This window comes from Xiphias gladius, chromosome 3, assembly GCF_016859285.1.
Source record: "Xiphias gladius isolate SHS-SW01 ecotype Sanya breed wild chromosome 3, ASM1685928v1, whole genome shotgun sequence".
NCBI classification, from domain to species: domain Eukaryota; kingdom Metazoa; phylum Chordata; class Actinopteri; order Istiophoriformes; family Xiphiidae; genus Xiphias; species Xiphias gladius.
Window position 1 is genome coordinate 8,076,316 of NC_053402.1, and position 21,982 is coordinate 8,098,297.

General features: G+C 40.5%; 1 protein-coding gene across 3 annotated transcripts; it reads left to right on the forward strand.

Annotated features, from left to right (window-relative positions):
• The first annotated feature begins 8,357 nt into the window (after positions 1-8,357).
• Positions 8,358-19,145, forward strand: cdc42ep1b (CDC42 effector protein (Rho GTPase binding) 1b). 3 transcript variants are annotated; one of them, XM_040118288.1, is made up of 4 exons: positions 8,358-8,471; positions 12,413-14,079; positions 14,204-14,733; positions 18,109-19,145. In XM_040118288.1, exons 3-4 carry the CDS (start codon positions 14,280-14,282, stop codon positions 18,747-18,749), a joined length of 1,095 nt encoding a protein of 364 aa, XP_039974222.1. In that variant the 5' UTR covers positions 8,358-8,471; positions 12,413-14,079; positions 14,204-14,279; the 3' UTR covers positions 18,750-19,145. The 3 variants fall into 3 exon arrangements, with proteins under 3 accessions (XP_039974222.1, XP_039974215.1, XP_039974230.1); XM_040118281.1 differs by having other exon boundaries at positions 12,413-14,733; XM_040118296.1 differs by having other exon boundaries at positions 8,383-8,471; positions 13,879-14,733.
• The last annotated feature ends 2,837 nt before the right edge of the window (positions 19,146-21,982 follow it).

Sequence of the window (21,982 nt, forward strand, 5' to 3'; positions counted from 1 at the left end):
CTCACCTCCTCCATTCTCAGTCAACCCCAACCAGCCAATCGGCGGGCAAGGAGAAGGAAAAGTCCCCATTTATCAGCACATCACAGTGGCTTTCAGCTCTAAACACTTAGCAGAGAAGGTTCGATGCAAAGCGGCGATCATATAAAATGTCGGTATAGCAGCGTCTGTAAGCACTAGATGGCGCTTTCAACTACAGATTGTCCAGTCATAAAGCCGCCTCAGCATTATAGCATTAATACTGTTAACATTGCTGATCTTCCGCTGAACAACAGTTAAAAAAAAAAAAAAAAAATTATCCTCAGTTCATACAGGACTGTGTAGGTAAATTGTGACTTTTGTTAATGAAGGCTTGTCACAGAAATGAGCATGAACACTGTGACTCACTTCCCAGGTGCTTCGCTGCGAGCACGCACTTGCTTTTCAGCTTGTAAAACTACAGGACGGACAACTTTATGTTGTGGGACTTTGCGCCCTGGAGGAGAGCAGGTTAGTCACCAGCGCCGCTAAGGGAAACCTGACTAATGTAGTACATGGAAACACAATGACGCAGAGTTTCATCGTCACTGTTTTTTGGGGTTTTTTTGTTTTTGTTTTTTTGTTTGTTTTTTTAATGCTAACAGGCCTGTGGCTATGCTGTGTCTTGCGCTTCCCACGGAATAACTGTAATCCCTAAATTCTTAGGCTAGATATGTGGGACAGCTGACTCATACAGTATGAGTGAGGGTACTGAGGGTAGAGGTGAAAACAAGCATAGGCAAGTGCATCTTGCCAAAAACGTGTGATGGTAAGGTCAGAATCATTTAGCAGGCCAAACACTTGAAGACCTTCTGAGCATTCAATGAAATCAACCAGGGGGAAAGGTGACCTTGTGTTTGAGTCACAATTCAAATTATGTACATTTTGATATATAATGTCACCAAAATCCTTAGGTTATGAAAATATATCTGCATAAATGAGATAAGGAAAGATTTTAAGTAGGTAGGTATGACATTCTGGAAAGTAACGTCCACTTCCCCTCCTCCAGTCTGGGTGTCTTTCAGTACATTGTGAAGGCAGACAGGAAATATGGGGTGCCTGGCAGAAGAATGTGCCTTTTTCTTGGCATGTGGACAGGAAATGTCAAGCTGCTCTCTGTCTCTGTGCCTCCCGTGAACAAACAGGCCTCCTGTTTGGGGTCTCTGTGCTGCTGCTGCTTCTCAGAGACAGTATGAATTAATGTAGATAAGAGAAATAGGATGTTATGCACGCATCCACCCATACACCACAGGAACCATAGTCAGGTGAGGATACTAGAGCGAGTGTTCTCTGAGTTAACCAGTTTCTAGTGTAGAAAAAAATATAGACTTTGGCCCAGGCCTTAGCCACACTTAGTATGTGGTAAGCTGTAAAAAAAAAAATAGTATTAGTGACATAATTTCATTTTACACACTCACTGAAGGATGTGTAGTTGTATAAATATCAGAAAGGCCTGCAAAATTAGTTGATGAATGTGTGATTAGTTAAGTAATTTTGTCTGGGGGGTATGATTAATTGTATCTGTTTATCTGGTAATTAATTTTAAACATAAGAATTTACAGACAGGAAATAGAGTAGGTAATGTAAAGAGCTGCTTGTCTTTTATCTTATCTTGTGCTCTGTGCTCTGTCTTTAGTTATTACTCATAAATTCACATGCCTTTGTCTTCCTCTTGCCTGTCCTTTTCTCCTCTTCAGTTTTTTTTTTCTCCCTCTCCCTCTCTGCCTCAGTGTCTGTTGTTTACTGTCTGCTTCTTCAGGCAGAGCAATCCTCCCTCCAGCAGTCCATCCAAACCTTGGTCGGCGGAGGGAGGGAAGGCTGCAGTGGATGAGCATTCCTGTTGTCTCTGAGGTGACAGCGACACAGAGGAGCCTTTGACAGCAGCACTGGACCCCACAGTTTGCTCACGCTGGAATGTGTGACATTGTGACAGCCCAGCCCGACAGAAATAGACCGTGCAGAATTCCTTAAGTGCAACGTACACTTTGATTTTTAACTCTTTTAGCTCTTTAAGTTGATTTCTTTTCTTTCCAAACAAGTGTGTGAGCAGGCATTGGTTTAGGCATCTTTTTGAAAAGGCAAGACAGGGCTGTTGATGAACACTTTTGCTGTTGTATGGGACAGCTAGTCAAACCACTCAGCTGCCAAGGCCATGGAGATGTAGCTGAATGATTTGTCTTGTACAGCACTTAGCAGAGGACAGTTTTCATCCAGCAGCTATTTTGTTGGACCTGCAGCTTCAACGCAGCAGGACGTGCATAGGACTGCTCTTTGTGAAATAAGCAAGCGTCTTAAATTTTGTTTTCATAACTGTGTGATTATTATAAGTTACTGTTAGACAGAGTGCTGGAGAATCTTTTCGAAAGCTATGAACCACACTATGAACTCAGAGAGCTGAATTTATTGTAATACGCCTTCATGTGTAATAATTCAACAATGTAAAGCTTAAGCAGCACCAGTGTCTGTGGGTTTCATTTCTATGTCTGTTCCATTCCGCTCCTGCACAGCACACAACAGGCCTGGCTTTTCACCCGGCAGCTGACCCCCCATTGCTCCATCTATGACTCAAGCCCAGTGGCTGCACAAAATCGCCTCTTTGTGTCTGTGAAGAATGTGTCTTCTGACTTTTTTTGGAAAACAGAGGCAGTGAAAGAGAGGGATGGGGAATCGGTAATTAAGACAGATTTAAATCTTGACATGTGATTTATGCTTCCTTTGTAGGCAGGATACTGTGACAGCATATTTCACTAATGATAAGGCTGGTGTTACTCAAGATACCCTTGATGCTTTTTGACAATGGTGGGATTATAAGTGAGAAATGATTATCAGGCACCAATGAAACCTACTGTATACGTTACCCACTCCACTTGTAAAAATGAATATATATCTCCAACGGTTCTCTGCAGTGCTGATAAATTTGCCTTGACCAAGAAAAGCCACTTGTGGTCTTTACAGTTAATACTGTATGTCCTCTCATTCCTAGCTCTGCAGCTGTGTCATGTATGGATGCACGACTTTAGCTCAATGAGATCGTGTAACTGTCCCACAGTAATGCCATGCAATTTCCTGTTTTACTTGGAATCAACAACAATAACAGCAGAGGGTCAGAGTGAAAAAAATCTTGGTAAAGCAAACAAGAAGCTTGGAAAAACAATGAGGGGGACAAAAATATTAAAAAAATTTAGACCAGAGGGAGTGTTTATTTATCACCGAATGAGTTTGAAAAACTTGATTTGATTTTCATGACCTGCCTTGTGAAATGTTTTATGTAGCCATGCAGATCGCACAGAACCTCAAATGGACAAGCTCAAAGGGGCTAGGAGGAGGCATCATTCAACCTGGACACTGGCCACAATCACGGAGCAGCTGAACATAAATATACATACTTCAGTTTTTAAATCGCTACACTGAATATCATCTCTTGGTCCAGGCTTCTGGAGTGTGGTGGGGAAATGTCTTTGGCTAAGAGCAGGGAGTGGATATTTTCACACGTTCACTTTTTCAGTTTTACGTTTTCCAAACATACTGCTTCAAACTAGACCTGTGTGAAGGAAAATCTATAAACCGAAACTACATTGTAAAAAAAAAAAAGGCATTTCAGTCCAGATACAAGTCTGCTTAAGTTCCACAGTGGTCGGCCAGTAAGGGCCCCTGTCTATCACACTACGACACCCAGGGAATGACACATGACCGACCTGTTGATTGACTCAATATACTGCTTAGAGTCTGTGTTTTTACAAATTTAAATACACCTACACAAATAAATATGCCTGCAACCAATTTTGTGGTGTCATTGAAAACTGACGCCCTGGCCTGCTCCCCTTCCTGTCACTCTCCTTCCAGAACAGTGAGGTTTGAGTTGACATTTGAATTACAGGTTATAGCCTAGCCGTCTAAATCCGAGCTCCACCACACATTTGAACTGCAGACATAGACAGCTTCACCAACCACTGCACATCAATTTCCAGATACACAAACAGTTTTAAAAATGCATCTCTTGTTGACCACGTACTAAAAGTTGCCCTAGAACAGGAACAAGGTTACATATAGTGATTGAGCAGTCACAATAAGCAAAACATTTCTGGCCTCAACAGTCCACATGTCTAAGTATTTATGTGTTTACATTTAAATTTGCATTTCAGCACATGTACTGTGTTGTGAGTGGACAACACAGTGGAGGCAAACTTGGAGATGACGTCGACATTTTCGGTTACGGGGCACATATTTGCCACACGCCAAACCTGCTGGGTTTTAGGGATTCCCCCTTTTAACTGACATCAACTAAATGCACACCAGTGGGGAAAACCAGTCCTCTGGGGAATTATAATAAAGTAAGAGAGTGTCAGTGTGGTGAGTTACCTAAATTCCCTATGTTCTTTTTCAAGCTTTACATGATAATGTATCTGTCTATAATCCCACCAACAGAATACATTTCAAGGTCATCAAATATTCACAGATTTTAACAAAAGTAATTTATATTACAATAATTTGGAGACTTGAGTTATTCATTGAGGTTACAGGAAGCCATTTAGTTTCCTTATAAGACCCTGACAATATTTGGTCTCTGTTTCCATGTCCAGATCTTTCAGCATCTGTGTGCATGCTCGAACCATGAAGACACTGTCTGGAAGTACAATGGCTGGTTTCAATGCTCACCAGCTCTCACAGACATTCTCATCTGTCTCCCTACAAGGCAGACATACAGGAACAAGGGACCAAGCCTGGCTGACTCCTTGTGACTCAGCTAAAACTATGGAAATCTCCTAACTTCTGTTCACTTCACGTTCATTTTGCTCTGATTTTGAAAACGTGAGACATGGTCACTACATAGGGCTCTGCTGGCATGTCACTGAACAATATGACACCACTGTAGAGAACTGTGCTCTAGCGTAGTGGTTCTGCTTTTTGGACTGTGAGCCAATAAAGCGAAGCAAAATTTCTCACAACGCCAATCACACATACACAGTTCTCAAAAATTTCACAAGGAATGATGTTTTTCAGATTGGTACAATTTATTATTTATTATAGTACTAAAGACTGAAACTATCACTAGTAGTTGCTCAAGAAAATACAGAAGGTTTCTGAAATCCTTTATGGTTAATCACTGAATGATGCCTGAATGCTGTCTTGAAACCTAGTGGAAGCTGTGATACCTAGGTTAACCTAGGTGTCCAACAATTGTAATCATTGCATCTTGTGATGCATTGCAATGTGGAATTGTTAGCAGAAAGTAGTGTACATGCCTTGGAAAATACAAATTCCAATTTGGGAACTTGGGAGTAGACTGTATTGTGACATATTGAACATAGATTCGATTGTTCAGAAAACAGTCTTTATGTTGCAGTAACATTATTTTCACTCCTGAAAAACATAAGATTTTCGAGGTATGGGTGTACGATCACAGTCATGTAAAACCTGTGAAATCTGGGGAATAACCCTCAGGAAAACTTTGAGATGTTTCTATGGATGTTCTGATACAATGCAGGGGGTGTATCTGATAATAAATAGATTTTTTTTTAAATATTCCTATAAGACGTTATTTTCCTGAAAAATATTCAAGAAGTAACCATCACGTAGGGCTGGTTGGAAACAATGTTCTGTTCTGGACCACTCTCTGAAAAACATCTGACTCTTAAATTTAGACCTGGCCTCTAAAAACAAAGGTGAACAATCACTGTCCACAATTGTCAGACATAAATATTTCAGTCTGTGTCTGTGTGTTCATGCTTGTTTTTTTATTGCAGCCTAGAAAGGACTGAGGACTGACATTACAATGCTCTATTGTCCCTGGGCCAACAATCAGCATCCTGGCGGGTCAGATTCCACAAAAACAGGAGTGCAGTCCAAACAAAGACACAGCCCCTTAACCCAACTATCCATTTATCAACCTCACACCACTTGCCCCCCGCTTCAACTAATCAGTCCCACTTTCTGAACAATATTCGCCAGATTTACAAAACCAAAAAAAAAAAAAAACCCACATCTGAACTGATGGACACCCACCATGAAGGGTGATCTTCTGATTGAAGTGGAATCGCCTTTACACTAATTCATACCTAACTTATTAAAATATGTTTTTACTGGATGAACATATTTGGTCTGAGCGACAGTGGTGATAGTGAGCTGTTGAATCCTAAATGAGTTTAAAGCCTTTTCGCTGCCTGTCTGATTTGTGAGAAAGTCCCTTCCTGTGAAGAAAACCTTTTTCTGTCTCAGAGACTTCTCATCCTGTTTGACAAGCCCTCCTTCCTCTCAACCTCTTTCCCTTTCCTCTTTTGATGCTCACGAGCTTAATATTTTGGTCTGTTTGTCTTCTTTTATCCATGTGGGACCTTTTTTCTATCTCTGTCACTTATACTCTGCATTATAAAAATGATTAAAATACAATTTCACACAATTCTTGACAGCACCAACAATATTTTCAACATGATAGTTTATGGTGTCTGATTTCCTGTTATTGCTCTTTCCCTCTTTTTTTATCACTCCCTCTGTCCTCTTGTTTTTTTTTCTTCACCCTCACATTCCCTGCTCATCAGAGAGCGTCTGATACTTTGCAGCTGTCGTCAACAGGAGCTGCTCGCCCTCCCAGATTCACAGCAAAAATGATCCCTCCATTTCTCATGTCTGTTCCCAAGGTCCACTCCTCCTCTCTTCACATATCCTTCTCTTCACTTGTCTCCTCTTTCCTGTGGCTCAGAGTTGACATACTTTTCCCTTCAGCCTCCTCTCCTGTGTCCACCTTGCTCCCTCTTCTCTTTTATCTCATCCCTCAGTCAATTCAAAGCCTCTCTTTTCTTTTTCACTCTTTTCCCATCTGTGACAGGAAATTCAGTTTTGGCTTAGGCAATAAAAGATTTCTGTTTTAAAGCTGCATCACAGCCCCTCAGCTTGATCTTTCGAAATCAGGAGAACATGAAGTGCAGTAATTTTTCATTTCATGGAGCCTTGATGAAAGTGAACTGAAGTGAGGTTTAATATTTTTGGGGAATTTTTTTGTTTTTATTTTACTGAGAAAACTTTATTACATTTTAGAAAAGTCACAAAATTCTCAGAACTTTTTTTTTTGCTACAAAAAAAGGTCTGATGTATTGATAAATGTACTGTATATGTGTGGTGATCCTCACATATACGCACACACTCAATAGCCTGTGCCTGTGTGCTTGTATCTTTCTTTTAGAAAAGCAAACAAAAATTACACACACTGATGCCGAAGTATACACTGACACCATGCATGTCAAACTGCTGTAGCATTCAAATATCTGTTCAATTAAACCAAACAACCAATGTCAATAATAAAATCTGTGAAGGGTGGAAGATGGGCCAGTTAATGGCCTGAAGTGAGCTTTCCACAAAGAAGTGCAAGGTCATTGCTATTTGATTATTTAATATATAACCTACTGCTCAAAACTCTTGGCTAATGTCAAATCATGTTGTACACACATGCACACACACTCTCACACACATGCATGCCCAAATAAAAACTGGTGATGAGTGTATTTTTGTCCAGAGTGAGGTGAAAAGGGGTCACAGAGAGAAGAGAGGTAGATGACACCCATGGGAGCTCTTAAGAGATCACGTTTATAGAGCTGAGTAAAGGTCACGGATGATGTCTGTGTGTGTGTGTGTGTGTGTGTGTGTGTGTGTGTGTGTGTGTGTGTGCGCGTGCGCGCGCGCGTTTCGCTGTTAACTGCATGTCTGAGCTCATGTTTAAATATCCAAGTCACTATTGCCTGTCTTGAATTTCAAGGGTGGTTCACAACCAAAGCGCAGGAAAAAAAACACAAAAACCATGAACGTGTACGTATATTCCCATATTTAGCCAGAAGCACAAGGACACACTGACAGGACAGTGTTGGAAGAGTCACAGCGGTTTATTATTGCAGCCTTCAGCCTCACATGAAATAAGTTCAGTGTATGAATTCATGGCATCGGCTGCTTTGATGACCTCAGACTGACAGCGGCTCTATTCTCTCTGTTTTCTTTCTTTTTCCATCTACAATTTTAATGAGTATCCTCTCCACGTGTTTTCACAGTTTTGCTCAAATTGAAAGTTAACACGATCCGCCATTTGCTTGTTGAGAGTCATGGCCCCCTAATGTTCCACCAGCCCGTTAGGCAGCCACCCACTCTCTTTCTGAGCTGGGTGCTTCTCCGTTTCTTTCCCCACCTTTCTTAAACACTTCTTTACACTTATCACAGATTAATTTGCGACAGGAAGTTGATGTTGGCTTCTCACAACATCATCCATTATCATTTAGTCACTGACGCTTCTGGAGTCCACCCACTTCTCCCTCCCTCCCTCCCTCCTCCTCCGCCTCCTCCTCTCCCTCTCCATCTCCTTCCAGTCCACTTGTCAGCAGCAGCAGCACAGAGACGCTACATGTCTAAGCGGGAAACGAAAAGAGGTGGTGAAGCTGTCTCTCTGGCAAAGGACCGCGTCCTGAGTTTATTTTAAGGTGAGATTATTTAGAAAAGCGGAATTATTAAATAACCTTGTGTCATGGGTGTTTTGTAACACGTACGAGAAATTGCAGGGGTTTGAAATCAACAGCAAGAGTTATTTCCTGTAAATCACTACACAGTCTAACTTTAATCCAGTATTATTGACTTTCTATAAAATAACTTTCGAGTGCATCTCTATGTGTAAAAGAAGACAACGGTGACAGCAGCCACATGTGCAGAGTCTCACCTTAGGTCTCGGAAAGACACGTTATTGTCACGTACTGCAGGTCGCTGTGCTGTTTATGAATCTACATACGTACAGTATATGCTGCACTTGTCCAAAAAAAAAGTGTTTGCCACAAAACTGTGCAGGTACTGGGCCAATATTCAGTTCATGTTTCTCTTGAAACATTGAGTCAAATCCTGACATCAAGTAGAAAACAAGCTGAATCCTCATGAATGGACAACCTTTCCAAATGCTACAATTTGGATTTAGCCCAATATGATCCACCCTTTTATCCATGTTTACAGTAGTGAGACTGTTATTTTGAAGTCCTCTTTCATTGGCGCTTTCATTATGTTACCCTCTGTACATCCTATTCTCTAGCATTACTCCCCTTTAGTTAGTCCCATTAGTCTTTTTACCTGATGTTTAACTAGAACTTGAACTATAGATTGTATTATATATCATATGACTTCACACGGTGTTACATCTTCTTGAGAACCATGAACTGCAGCTTGGTTCTAACTGAGATGGTGAGACCATGTGTGGGGGAAACTATCAAATTCAGCTGGTCACTGTCCTCGTCTAGTTACACCACTGAACAACTGTCCAAGAATTGTGCCAGATATCAGATCAGTGGGTTGGCAGCTAGTAAGGGAGGTGGCGTCATGGTTATAGTGACGGTCCTTTACCCATCCCAACGTCTGGCCTGCTGAGGTTTCCTTCAGGAAGACACACTACACTCTCTGTCCCTGCAGCAGCGTAGCGCTTTAGTGGATGACTAATGACTTCTGTGCTGCCTGGATGACTTCCAATATGGACAGGGTTTGTATGATACACCATGAAGATAGCTTGAAAATATAATGTTTATAACGATGTAAAGATCATGTCATTGTGATGTAAAACTACAACAAAACGAAAAATCATAAAAATCAAAAGTGATAGAGTGAGCACACAAGGTGCAAATCATTGCATTTCATTGTATCGTTAGAGGTTATAGAGGCTGTGGACATGGGGCTACCCTGCCTCACATCAGTTACAAAGGACTTAGCATTCCGTTCCTATGAATACCCACTTTTATGTTTCATTACCTGCACCTCTCTGTTTATGTTTGCTAGGTGGAAGTTCGGAGAGGTACATTTCTTTATGCTCTTTGTTAGGCAGAGCTTTTGAATAGAATGAGATATGTTTGCACTTCACTGTTGCTTGGCCTCATTTCCCCTTTGTTCTGTTGACAGACATACCATACATAAAAAGATAATTTATTAAACTCATGAATGATTGTTAGGTTTGAACATGATCATAAAGATGAATTTGTTTGCTTAGCCTGCTGTTGTTTTTCAATGTTTTCTTTAAAGTCTTTGTGCATAGTAGAAGAAGTCATTGAACTAGTTGAGGAGATCTAATGTGCAGTGAATTCCGTTTTGTGAGTTATTTTGTGGACTCGGCAGCAAATTAAGGAAAGTGTGAGAGAAAGTGAACTGGAAGTTAATTCCCTGATTGGGAAAGTGGTCTCAGACTTTTGGACCCCACTGTATCTCTATTGGCAGTCTAATACTGTAAGACATCATCATGAACCGATGTCATCACAGTCGGATACCAGACATCCAAATCAGATATCCTCACATTCATAAATTATCACAGTCACATTCGCATATCCTCACAATAAGGACCTGGCAGGTCTTGGAGTGTTTTGCCACGTTGCAGCAGTAGATCCTGTTCAACTGAGTGCATGTCGATTTTGGAGCCATGCGTAATGGTCAGGGTGTTTCGACCTCAACCACAGTTTACTGGTGCCGTGCTGTAAAAGGACCATGGCCCTCCGGTCCGGTGGAGGAAGCAACCTCAGAGTTGAGCCACTGCAACACAGCATTGTGTGTGTGTGTGTGTGTGTGTGTGTGTGTGTGTGTGTGTGTGTGTGTGTGTGTGTGTGAGTCTATGTATGAGTACTTGGTCTTACACATGAACCTCTTTCTGAGCTACAGTGATTGTGATTGGACTTTCACATGTCATCAGAGCCTGATTCTGCAAGTTGTGGCTATGTGGTAACAGATGTTTGACTAACACACTAAATCTGCTTGCAGCAGGGAGAGTGACAGAGAAGGGAAGCATGTTTGACAGTGTGTGTTCGTGTGACAGAGGGAAAAACAGAGATACAAAAGACAGCAAGATTGATTGAAGGAAGAGCCTAAACTACAAGTCTGGGGGGAAAAAAACACATAAAGAAAGGAGGTAAAATGTGTTTCTCATCAGTTTACTCAGATCCTTTATTTGATGGCCATAATAGATGGCGTCCAGTCTGCTCTCCCCATTGCATGCTGTTCCCATTACACGTTCCAACCCGTCTGTCTCTGTCTCTGCAATCAGTAAGGCATCTTACGCAAAGCAAGCTTGTTTATGTATGTCTGCAGGTACAATTTATGGATAAATAACATGTTTCCAGAGTGAGTTTCTCTGCTATTACACGTTGTTGTGCATGGAGAGATCTGAGTTGATCTGTATTTACTGGTCACAAAGTCATGAAGGAAGAAGAAAACTATATAAAAGGCTAATATAGGGGTAAAAGAAATTGGCAGCTATAAAAAAGGGAGAAAATATGTCACTTAGACCATGAAAAGCTGTGACATCAGATGACTGAAATGCAACATCAATAAGGATAGATGAAAAGGAAAAAATGCCAGTTATGGCTTTAGAGATGGAAATTGCATCTAAAGGTATTTGTCAGTCTGACATTAAACTCAGCACAAAACAGTTTCTGTTATGATCTGATTTTATCCAAACTCGCTGTTGACACAGACAGTGGATATTTGTCTCCCTCGCTACCGTTATCTATCTGCCTTTCACCTTCTCGTGCCCCACAAGTCCTAATCGCTCCCTTAAGCTAAGTGTTACGAACTGAGGGATCAGAAGTGGTCAGGCAACAGCTAAAATCCACCCATTACAACCTCCCCTCCTCCTCTTTATGAATGGCCATCTCTAAGTTGATTACTCCTGCTGTCACACTCATACCTTCATCATATCTTCCTCCCCTTCATATTTTCTCTCCCTCCTTCAGGTAAGTGACAGTGAAAGATGGCCACCCCTGAACATTTGTCCTGGAACTGTCAAAAAACATGGGATTAGTTGAAGATTTAGGGAAGGTAATCTGAGCCCAGACCAGTGCCCCGTAAGCGCCATCACCTTACTCAAGTTCTTATATCACAGGTCCAGATTGGCCTGGCAGCAGCCTCAGCTAGTATCTCCAGAAGCCTGCGACAGTAATCCAACACTGGCTGCAGTTTGGAGAAGTCACGTGGTTGGAGCTTACCAGTGCTCCCTTTGCCCTGGAGTCATTTCTTCAGCAGGCAGGAAGAAGGTGCTCAGAGTGTATCCAGGAAAAACAGATACACAGGGCATTTGGAGGTTGTAGGAAAAACTGTATCCGACACGTTATTAAATCGTTTTTCATTTTTATTCAATAAATTGAAGATTTTAATGTATAAAATTGTAAGCGTGGCAATACAGTATTAAATAAATTTGGGCTAATGATTATTTTCATAATTGATTAATCTGTTTTTATTTTTTTAATCATTTGAATAAGCAATTATTCTATAAAATGTCACAAAATAATGAAAAATACCAGGCACAGTTTCTCAGAGTTCTCATTTATGTGCGCCCGCATGCCCCTGCTTTAGTCTTTTGGCTAGTGTGTAACTCACATCTCTCTCCTTTTCTCTCTTTCTGTTCTCTTAGCTGCCCTTAAGTGAATTGAAAGAAAACAGAGAAGCCCCCCTACCTGGAAACCATTGCAGAACTAAATGGATTGAAGAAGGCAGAGAGCAAGTGAGGGCATCAGAGAGGGAGGGAAGAGAGAAGGGATTATCAGATAATCCAGTGCACGGACAATCCTAAAGGATCCTTATCTTACTTCTAGGACGATCCAGACAAAACAGTTGCAGGATTACAGCGCTTTACTTTACTGGCCTTTTCAAGAAAGCGTTACCATCCTTTTTCCTTTGCTCTGATAATTTTCTTTACCTCTCAAAAGTCTGGCGTCTTGGGCACAGAGGAACCAGGGAACAGAGGACAAAGAAGTGGGGCGACAGACCTGGCTTCCCATTGACAGCGTGGTGCACACATGGATAAACCTCTTTAGTGGGAGACGGTGCATGGTGGTTTACCACCCCCACCCTCCCGCTCTCTCTCTCTCTGCTTGAACTTTGAGGAAGACAAGTACAGAACAATTTATATGATGAGACGTCCAAGATCCTCTCAGAAGCTGAGATCTATTGAACACACACAAAAAGGACTCAACTCCAGTAAGCAACAGAGTGGAGTCACTGCTGTGTTGACATTCAGCTGTCTTTTGTGAATTACTTCCTTTAAAAGCACGGGGTTACGGAAAATTACTGAAGGTTTGTGAAGCTAAAAGGAAAAGACAGGAGAAATGTATATCATGATCACTAATCAAAAGGATGAAAAATTTGTAGTTGATGATTCAGCATACATGTGTTTCATCACTGCTTGAGAGCAGTGTGAATGCAGTGTAGGTGGGATGCTAAAGTAAGTAAAAAAAAACCAAAATAGAAAACTGAGTCACGCCTTAAAAATAAACTCAGGCACTAATCCTGAAACCTAAATAAAAGTGACAAGAAAAAACACAGTCTGGTAGGAACGGGGCTACAAAGTGACTCAATCCAATTACATTTCCGTAACAGAATTATTTATAAACTTCAGCAAGTGTTCTGGGTGTAGTATTCTGTCCAGTCTCGCTTTGTCTCTAAAATTCTACCTATCTGCTACTTAAAAGCTTATTTTACTAGGTTTAGGTAAAAGGCAACTTAAAGATACTTTGTATTCATAAGGCTTCCTGGTGAGGTGATCCTCTTAGTGTTCCTAGCAAAACGCAACTTGAGACTGACAACAGGACAGTTCTCCAGGTCTAAAAAGATGTAAAATCAAGTGAACACAGTGTAAACATCAGTCTTTTTTCATTTTATTGTGTCACACAAACCAGCTGAGTTGTTTGGTTGAAATCACATCTCAATGTATTTGCAGTTGTGGCTGGATTTTGTATTTCTAAACTGTCATTTGCTGAACCAAATCTGAGCGAGTTCCCAGTCAGCCCCAAACTCTCCAACCACAGAAGCTGTGGTAGCCAGAGGAGACGAAGTATGAACTTTTAATTTATCTTCTTTGTTATTTTGTCATGACTGAAGGCTGCCGCTGTGCAGGAGAAGTGAGCTAAGTGCTTGGTCATTTTGGACAGACATGGAGAACTAGCTGTGCATGAGAGGGGGAGAAAGAAAGAGGAGAATGAAAAGGGGATATAGACGGGGACTACACTGACTCGGCATCCGCACTGGAATCTTTCAGTGAAGATCCAAGAGGGAAACCGTTCGCCGAAAGTGGATGAATAGGTGGCTCTGGCCATGTGGAGAATGGATTATACACACATTCTCTGCTGACTGAACAACCACATATTTGTAATTTCTGTCCTCACTGTCCCGGCATTTTAATTTTTTTTTCTCTCCGGTTTCACAGTGGATCCTATACTGGAATTCAGATTTGACTGACATGTAATCGAATTAAAGGGAAATTACACAACTTTTCTGCCACCATGAGTCTGGGAAAACTGCCAGGGATTAAGGGCCTTGTGTCTGGCTCTCAGGGGAAACGCCGTTTCAAGAGCGACCTCTCTGTGGACATGATCAGCCCGCCACTGGGCGACTTCCGACATACTATGCACGTTGGCCGTGGTGGGGACGTGTTTGGTGATACTTCCTTCCTTAGCAACTACGGGGGTGTCAGGGAGCCAGGAAGTCCAGACTCATCAAACAGCTCCAAGACAGCCGGGTTCTTCACACGCACCTTTCATCATGTAGGGAAGAACTCTGGGCCCCGGCCACGAGGGGGCTCCCGGGACTTGTCATCCCCGCCTCCAGACATCTCACCCATCATCAAGAACGCCATCTCCCTGCCCCAGCTGAACATGGACTCTCCCAATGGCTATCTTCAGAGGGTGCTGTTCCCCAGCTCTGTAAGCTCAACAGATGACTCCCTCTGCACATATGGTGAGATAATATAGATAATCACTTCCAGTATGGCTCGGGGTTTATGTAAAGCATCTTAGCAGCAAGATCATCTTCATTAAAAGTGAGCTGAGAAAATGTAGTGGTTATAAAAAGTAAAGAGGGAACATACCCGAAAATAATTTTTTATTAAGTAAACAGAGTATGGTCTTGAGAGTGTCACAACAGCATTGGTGTCCATTAATTCATACCAAATCAACTTCAGGCACAGACTACGTGTGTGTGTGTGTGTGTGTGTGTGTTTGTGTGTGTGGGTGTGTGTGTGCGTGTGTACAGATCCCATCTATATCCAATAAAGAGGTGTACATGCAGTAAGGTTGCATAGTTAACTGAAAAAAAACTGAAACTTGATGAACAAGACTATGTCAATTTTCAAATTGGCTGACTTCCATTAAGTGCTAGGCTTAGCCTATAGAACAGATTTGTCCAAACATATTTTGACATTGCTACTCAACAAACACAGCTGGATGCATTTCCACAGCGACCCTGAACTGATTTACTTCAGTTTTCAGCTAGCATTTGTCCTGTTACACATACTATGGATAAGAGAAAAGGCATCATGTTCATTTGATATTGAGCAACATGGCTTTGTGATAGGTTTTAGGTTTTTTTAAGGTTTGGGCACAGTTTTTTTCCTAGTCACAAACTTTAATTTGATAGCATACAGAGCATATTTTCATTATTATATAGAGACTATGTAACAGACTCTTAGAATTTAAAAAATGTAAATTTTTTTCAAAATCAAACAAACAAATTTTAAGACTGAATTTAGAAACTGACCTAGAATGAGACATGATTTATTTGAAATAGCTGAAGAAATAATGACTGTAGATATAACTATGATTAGTATTGACAGGAGAGATATTAAATTAAGTTAGTTAATGTGTAAATTGACAGTTTGTTCAAGTAGTCCTTGAGTAGTTCTACATAATATATGTCATTTTTTTCATTTTGGATAAAAATAAGCAAAGACTGTATTTGAGAAAATATGGAGGTTCCTGCAAAGCAATTAGGAAAGAGTTTCCTGGATGTTGATGTAAAATAAATTAAATTGATAATGAAAAATGACATATTCATTGGTTAGAGGCTCAGAACATCACTTTAATAATAAATCAAATGGGGCATTTGTGTCTGATGTGAACTGTCAAGATCTTTGAAGAGGAACTCTGTACAGGTAGAATGCTTTGTCTTTTTTGTTATCTTCAGATTAAATTAAACTATACACAAAACTATAGCCAAAATATCCCACAAAGTCAAAGTTATAAGGTCTTTACATTCCATGGAACACTACTTACATGTGCGTCCCAAACAGAATGACCAATGACCTACTGATGGGCTGGAGCCAATTGGTATAGCAGCAACGTATTAGTCACCATGAATAATAGGAAAAAAAAATGCAACCAGGTATGATGATACATCATTACAGCCTCTGTTCTTACTATTCACTATCCAGCAGACCAAACATTGTTAAGAACTGATGAAAAGAGAAACTATAAATGTCAGTGAACACATAAATAGAGAGGATGAAGTTGCACTCCTTTCAACATCATTCCCACATTCCTCCAAGACAACCAGCAAACAAGCAGGGTTCTTCTGAGTCATCTGGAATCACCTAGGCAACACCTGTACACAATTAGGTCTATAAACACAAACACACACAGCTGGTCTGGGGGAAAGAAAGATACTTAGTGGGCATTTCCTGTCATCTCTGTGTGCATATGTGACTGCCTGAATGCACAGCATAAACACACCATCCATTATATCTGCTATCTAGACGGAGCTTATCAGGCAGCAGTGTGCAGGGTCTGGACTGGAAATCCCCTTTGCGTCTCCAGATTTGTTACCCAACTAATAAGGAATTTGCCCAGACTCACCGATGTGGAGCTGATGAGATTTTTTTGTCAGTGGGTATATCAGTACATGCCATTATTTCCTTTCCACTGATCTTTTCATATTGTCTCCGTTACTCTTTATATGAGTTTGTCACAACTTCTGCAAGGATCCACTGCTCGGATTTCAGTCTTGAATATAAAGGCTGGCTCAACAGTGAAAAATCAAGGAGTATTCAAAAACGGAGTATGGGTCACAGTTGGGTATAAATTGGAGAACAAAAGTGCAACTCTTCTGCAAAAATTTAAATCTGAATTATAATACTGCAAAGAAATATAACTAAGTAATCCAAGACTATGATTTAAAAATGTTTCTAGTAAAGTAAAAAGCTTTTCTCACAATGTTCTATAAAGGTCTTTTCTCGACATTTTAATCTGTAATTCAGCGTTTTATCAACTGAACGTCATCCACTTTTTACTCAGACTACTACGTGGGACACTCACCTCACATTTGTATTTATATCTCTCTTGTTCTCCCTTTCAGTGGCATTATACCGCTCTTACATCTCCTCTTGTTTTCTAGCGTCTGATAATTTTAACATTAAGTTTGCAGGAGAGAGAAAACTCTTCCTTGCAAGTGGAGGAGGTGTGGGTTAGAATGGCACTGTAGAAAAGGCCTAAAATTACTGCTGGGTTGTTTCATATGGCCACCCTGTGGTCAAGGAATTGAATTGCTGGACAAGAGCCCTGTATAACAGCTCATGCTTCAGACTTCAAGGCCCCATATTATTTTCTCCTGATCAGTTTCATTCTAAATTTATTATGTCTCTGGTTAAAAAAATATGATTCAGTATGTTGTCCAAACCATTGTACTTTGGGTAGTGTGATGTCTGCAGTGAGTCAAAGCTGCAAAACTGTGGCTCCAAACATGAGTGAAGGTTGTAGATTTTCATTTAGATTAATATTAAAATGACTTCAGTAAGCAGATTTGATTTCAGTAATTTTATTTTTATTTTTTTGCTTACCAAGAGAGACAGACTGCAGTGAAATAAACAGTGACTAATGGGAGTAATAACAATCAGACATAGACACAGGATGGCAAGTTTACTGGCATAATTCGGATTTTTAAGATTTACTCAAATAAAATTATTCTGAATGTAGCTAATATCTCAAAGAAAATCTCTGAGTCTTGATTATCTGATTTCCAGCTTTGTTAAAGGTGATTGTGTTGGTTAAAAAAAAAAAAAGTGCCTTTGCAAATCACTAAAATAACACAATGTCAGTTCTGTCCCTGAAGTGTTGCCAGAGATTTGCACTTTGCAAAGTGCCTTCAATTTGAAAATGTAGTAAAAATATAACTTTAAATCCCAAATCGATACTCACATTGATATTATTATTGTATGGTTTTATGCTGTTGTCTTCAAAGTTCAAGTTTAAGATTATGTTTGAGATATATTATTTATCTTGTGTCATTAGTTCAGACCGTTTCAAGGACTTCAGAGTTTTTTGTTCTTCTGTGTGTTTGCAGGACTGCAGTCTGGATTTGTCACTCTTCCCCGCCTCTCTCGTCTTGACAGACAGTTTCAAGATGGAGATGTCTGGAAAGGGTCTCTACCAGACAGTGGTGGCATTGCACTGACACGCTCAGATTCCTTCACCTCGTTCACTGTAGACCTCGGCCCTTCCCTTATGACTGAGGTGTTCAGTTTGATTGACAACACCAGCTGCCTTCAGATATCCAATCACAGCCAGGCAGCAGGCGAGAGAGATGAAGGAGGAGATGAGGAAGTTGAGGACGACAGCTCTGTAGCAGAGACGCCTGTGCAGAGCCCTGGGGTGCCTTCACCCAACCCTTCCATGAGCAGCGGGGCATTTCTTAGGAACATGAACAACAGGGGGTGCTCTTGTAGTTCTAACTGTACAGAGCAAGAGGAGGATAGGAGGTCTCTGAGGACACCAGATGCATCCATTGGGTCTCCACAGAGAGCAGAGCCTGTGATTGAGGCAGAAAGGTTCCAGAGGGCAGCTGATGTGCTGTCTCGTCATTATGGTGGAGGGTCCTTCACAAAGGGAACGAGGGTGAGCAACAACAACGCTTGTCCTGCTTTTTCTCACAGCTACAAAAAACCATATGCCTTTTCTGAAGAGGAGGAAGAGATCAAAGTCTAAATATTGAAACTGTCTCTGACACAGACTTTGGTGGTCCAATAAAATCATATAAACCTTTCAGTGGGCAGAGGTCTGGATTCATTTCAAATCAGAAAGTCTGAGATTTGTGTGATAGTCTGTTGTTCCTACATAGAAACATTCCCCTTCCAGCAGGTCTTCAATGATCATTAGATCCTGGTGTGGATTCAGTTCCTGCAGGATAGATGTTTGAGGATTTTTGCCTTAAACCTGGGCCATCCCCTGTCACTGCACTACTTGGTTTTTGACAAATTATTTAAAGTTTCCTGTATGTGAAAATTTGTTAGTTTTGTTTGTTATCCTTCTGGAAATTCCATTTGTGTCTGTGGAAATTGTCAGAAAAATACAAAAAAAAAAAAAGACATTACAGTTAAGACAGACATACACGAATCAAACAGTATGTTGCGCCACAGTGTCAGACAGCATAGTGCCCACAGCACCTAAAATTGCTTTAAAAAAATGTTAGTGGTAAGCAAATGTAGTATGAACCACAAGAAAAAAGATACAACAAAATTTTTCGTAGCAATGAATTATAAACACTGACTTGCAAGTATGAAGGATCTAAAAGTGTATAAAAATTGTCACAACTGCGCTAATTACATTTGTTTCTGTTTCAGACTAGGAATTTTGAAGAACAATGTATTTTAATTTGAATTAATTTTTCTCTTTTTTTTTTCTGTTGTATGACACCTCACTCACCAAACTTATCATAACAAAATTTTAGATATAGAAATAGAGATGTTCTGGTTCAAAGCTCTGGGAAATTTGATGAGTACTGTGACTGTATTTTCATATTAATAATTTTGATAACGCCTCCATACTTGATGAACATCAAGAAATATTATGTTATAAAAACTCAGTTGTACAATTAAAGCTAAAATTTCTCTTAAAACTATGTGATGCCTGTATTTGTAACAGCATTGTTTATCAAACATTTACCAGTATTACACTCTTTTTTTAAAGGACTGATATGATAAAATAAATAAATATTACATGAAATCTCTGCTTGTATTACAATGTAAACTCACTTTATATGATACTACAATATGTAAAGGCAACTTGCTTTGTGTGGATATCCTCTCAGGTGTCTATTATGTGCATATGCAGACCACAAACATATCTTTAAAGAAGAAGCACAGCAGGAACAGCAAAAGAGGATGAATTTGTGTGGGAAATAATGAGTCTGGGTACATTTCTATCAGGACTTAATTTTGTTCAATGTAGCTCATTAATTAATTTTCCTAACTGGTATTACCCCATCTGATGGTAATAGTGGGATGTTACCATATAGGTGTAATCTGATGGATAATCTGATGGGACACAATGCACTTAGAAGCAAATGAAGATGAAATGTTTGTGCTACCTATTTGGAACAGGTAGGATCTGGGAACCGGTCTCAAAGATGGCACCCAGTCACATAAAGAATATTGCTGGCCTGGCGCATAAGCCACAAAAGTTCTCCAGTTTCTGGGGTTGCTTGTGTGTCCCAGTGCACGTGCACATTAGTGTTTCCTCCGCTGGCCCCATGCCCATTGTTGTCTCTAGGCCTATATGCAGTGAAAAAATAAGAAATGTTTTAACACACTTAAACAAATTTGCTAAATGGTAAGACATTTTCATCTTCTGTTCAGACTCCTGCGCGTTTACAGTTTTGCAAACCCGCTGTGCACCTGCAAAGCTCAGCATCGGAGCCGACCCCTTACTTGCAATTGTCTTAAAATCAATGCTGGACCTAACCTGGACTCACGTAAATCCACGCAGCTGGCATAGTGTTGAGACTATTTATATTATTTAAAACTTCTAACCAAACAATTGTTATCTGACCGTGTGTGCTTTTCATGAAACCAGGGTGCCATTCTGAAAGTTTATACAGTGCAATCAATTGTAGAATAGCACCAGACTAGCAAATTTCCAAGCATATTATTTCGTTTTGAAATTTAAGGACCGCTAAGAACTTTTTCCTGCTGGATTAAAAAGGACGTAAAACATAAACAATGTTTTTCAAAAAAGGAGAGGGGGAGCAGAGCTTTAGCGCCTTTGAGCCATTAACTATACAGTTTGCAGAATTACACCTGCCACTGTTATCCATGCCAGCAGCTGCCGCATCGACACACAATGGGGATCCCACCGTACATACAGTATATATATAGACACACAAACACACAGACACACACAAACACCTTCACCCTACACACAAACACACACACACACACACACATACACACACACACTTAAGAAACCAGAAGAAATACCAGCAGAAGATTAACATTCAGACAATGCACAGAAAACGAATAGGAAAGGTGATTCTGGCAGCCTTTTGTATGATTTCAAGGCCAAGGCTGGATTAACATCCAAGCAAATCATACAACTGTGTAGGGGCCCCAGACCTCTAGCAGCCCAGAAGCTCCAGGTTTATTGTGTGACAGGTCATTTTTGGTCATTTGATGAATTTCATGTTTGGAATCCTAAGTACATCTCACAGTTTCATGCACACCACTTTACTGCCTTGGTTCACTGTCCTCACTATCATTCTCCCTCAAAGCGAGCAGCAATTTTCAGCAGATAAGCCCTGATACCACTCTACGGTATACCTGCCTAGCACAAAACAGACAAAGACAGTTAAAGTCAGTGACAATTTGGTGAATATGATGAAGCTTTATCTGGCAGGTAAAGGACTGAACAGAGGGAGAGAATATTGGAGTTCATTGTCAGGTGGCAAGAAACAGTATCCCAAATGTCTGGTAATTATGCTTGTGTCTGTGCGGTGTATAAATAGCATATTGTTTGGTAACACTTTAGCCATATGAATTTTTATGAGGCATATGTCAAACGTGTGAATAATAATGTCAGTGTCGATGTGAATAAACAACTGCACATGTAATGATTTCACAAAGTTAAGACATCTTTCTTTAGAAAAAAAAAAAAAAAACTAAAGATATCAGTAAACTTACCTTAGTTTTGTGTTGTCTTTGCTCTGTGTGGTCTGTGTGGATGCAGCTGCTTTGTTGGTCTATCTATTGTTGTCTCTAGGCCTGTATGCAGTGCAGTGTTTCACAGCTCTCCCTGGCTGAAGAGATCAGGCCTGTTTCACCTGATGCTGGACGGGATTGGTGGGTACATCACTGTGCTAAAGTGGGAAGCTAAACCACTGAAGTACAGCAAAGACACGCTTTGAAAGTGTTACGTTACTCGTTATGAAAACGTGTGAAAAGGAA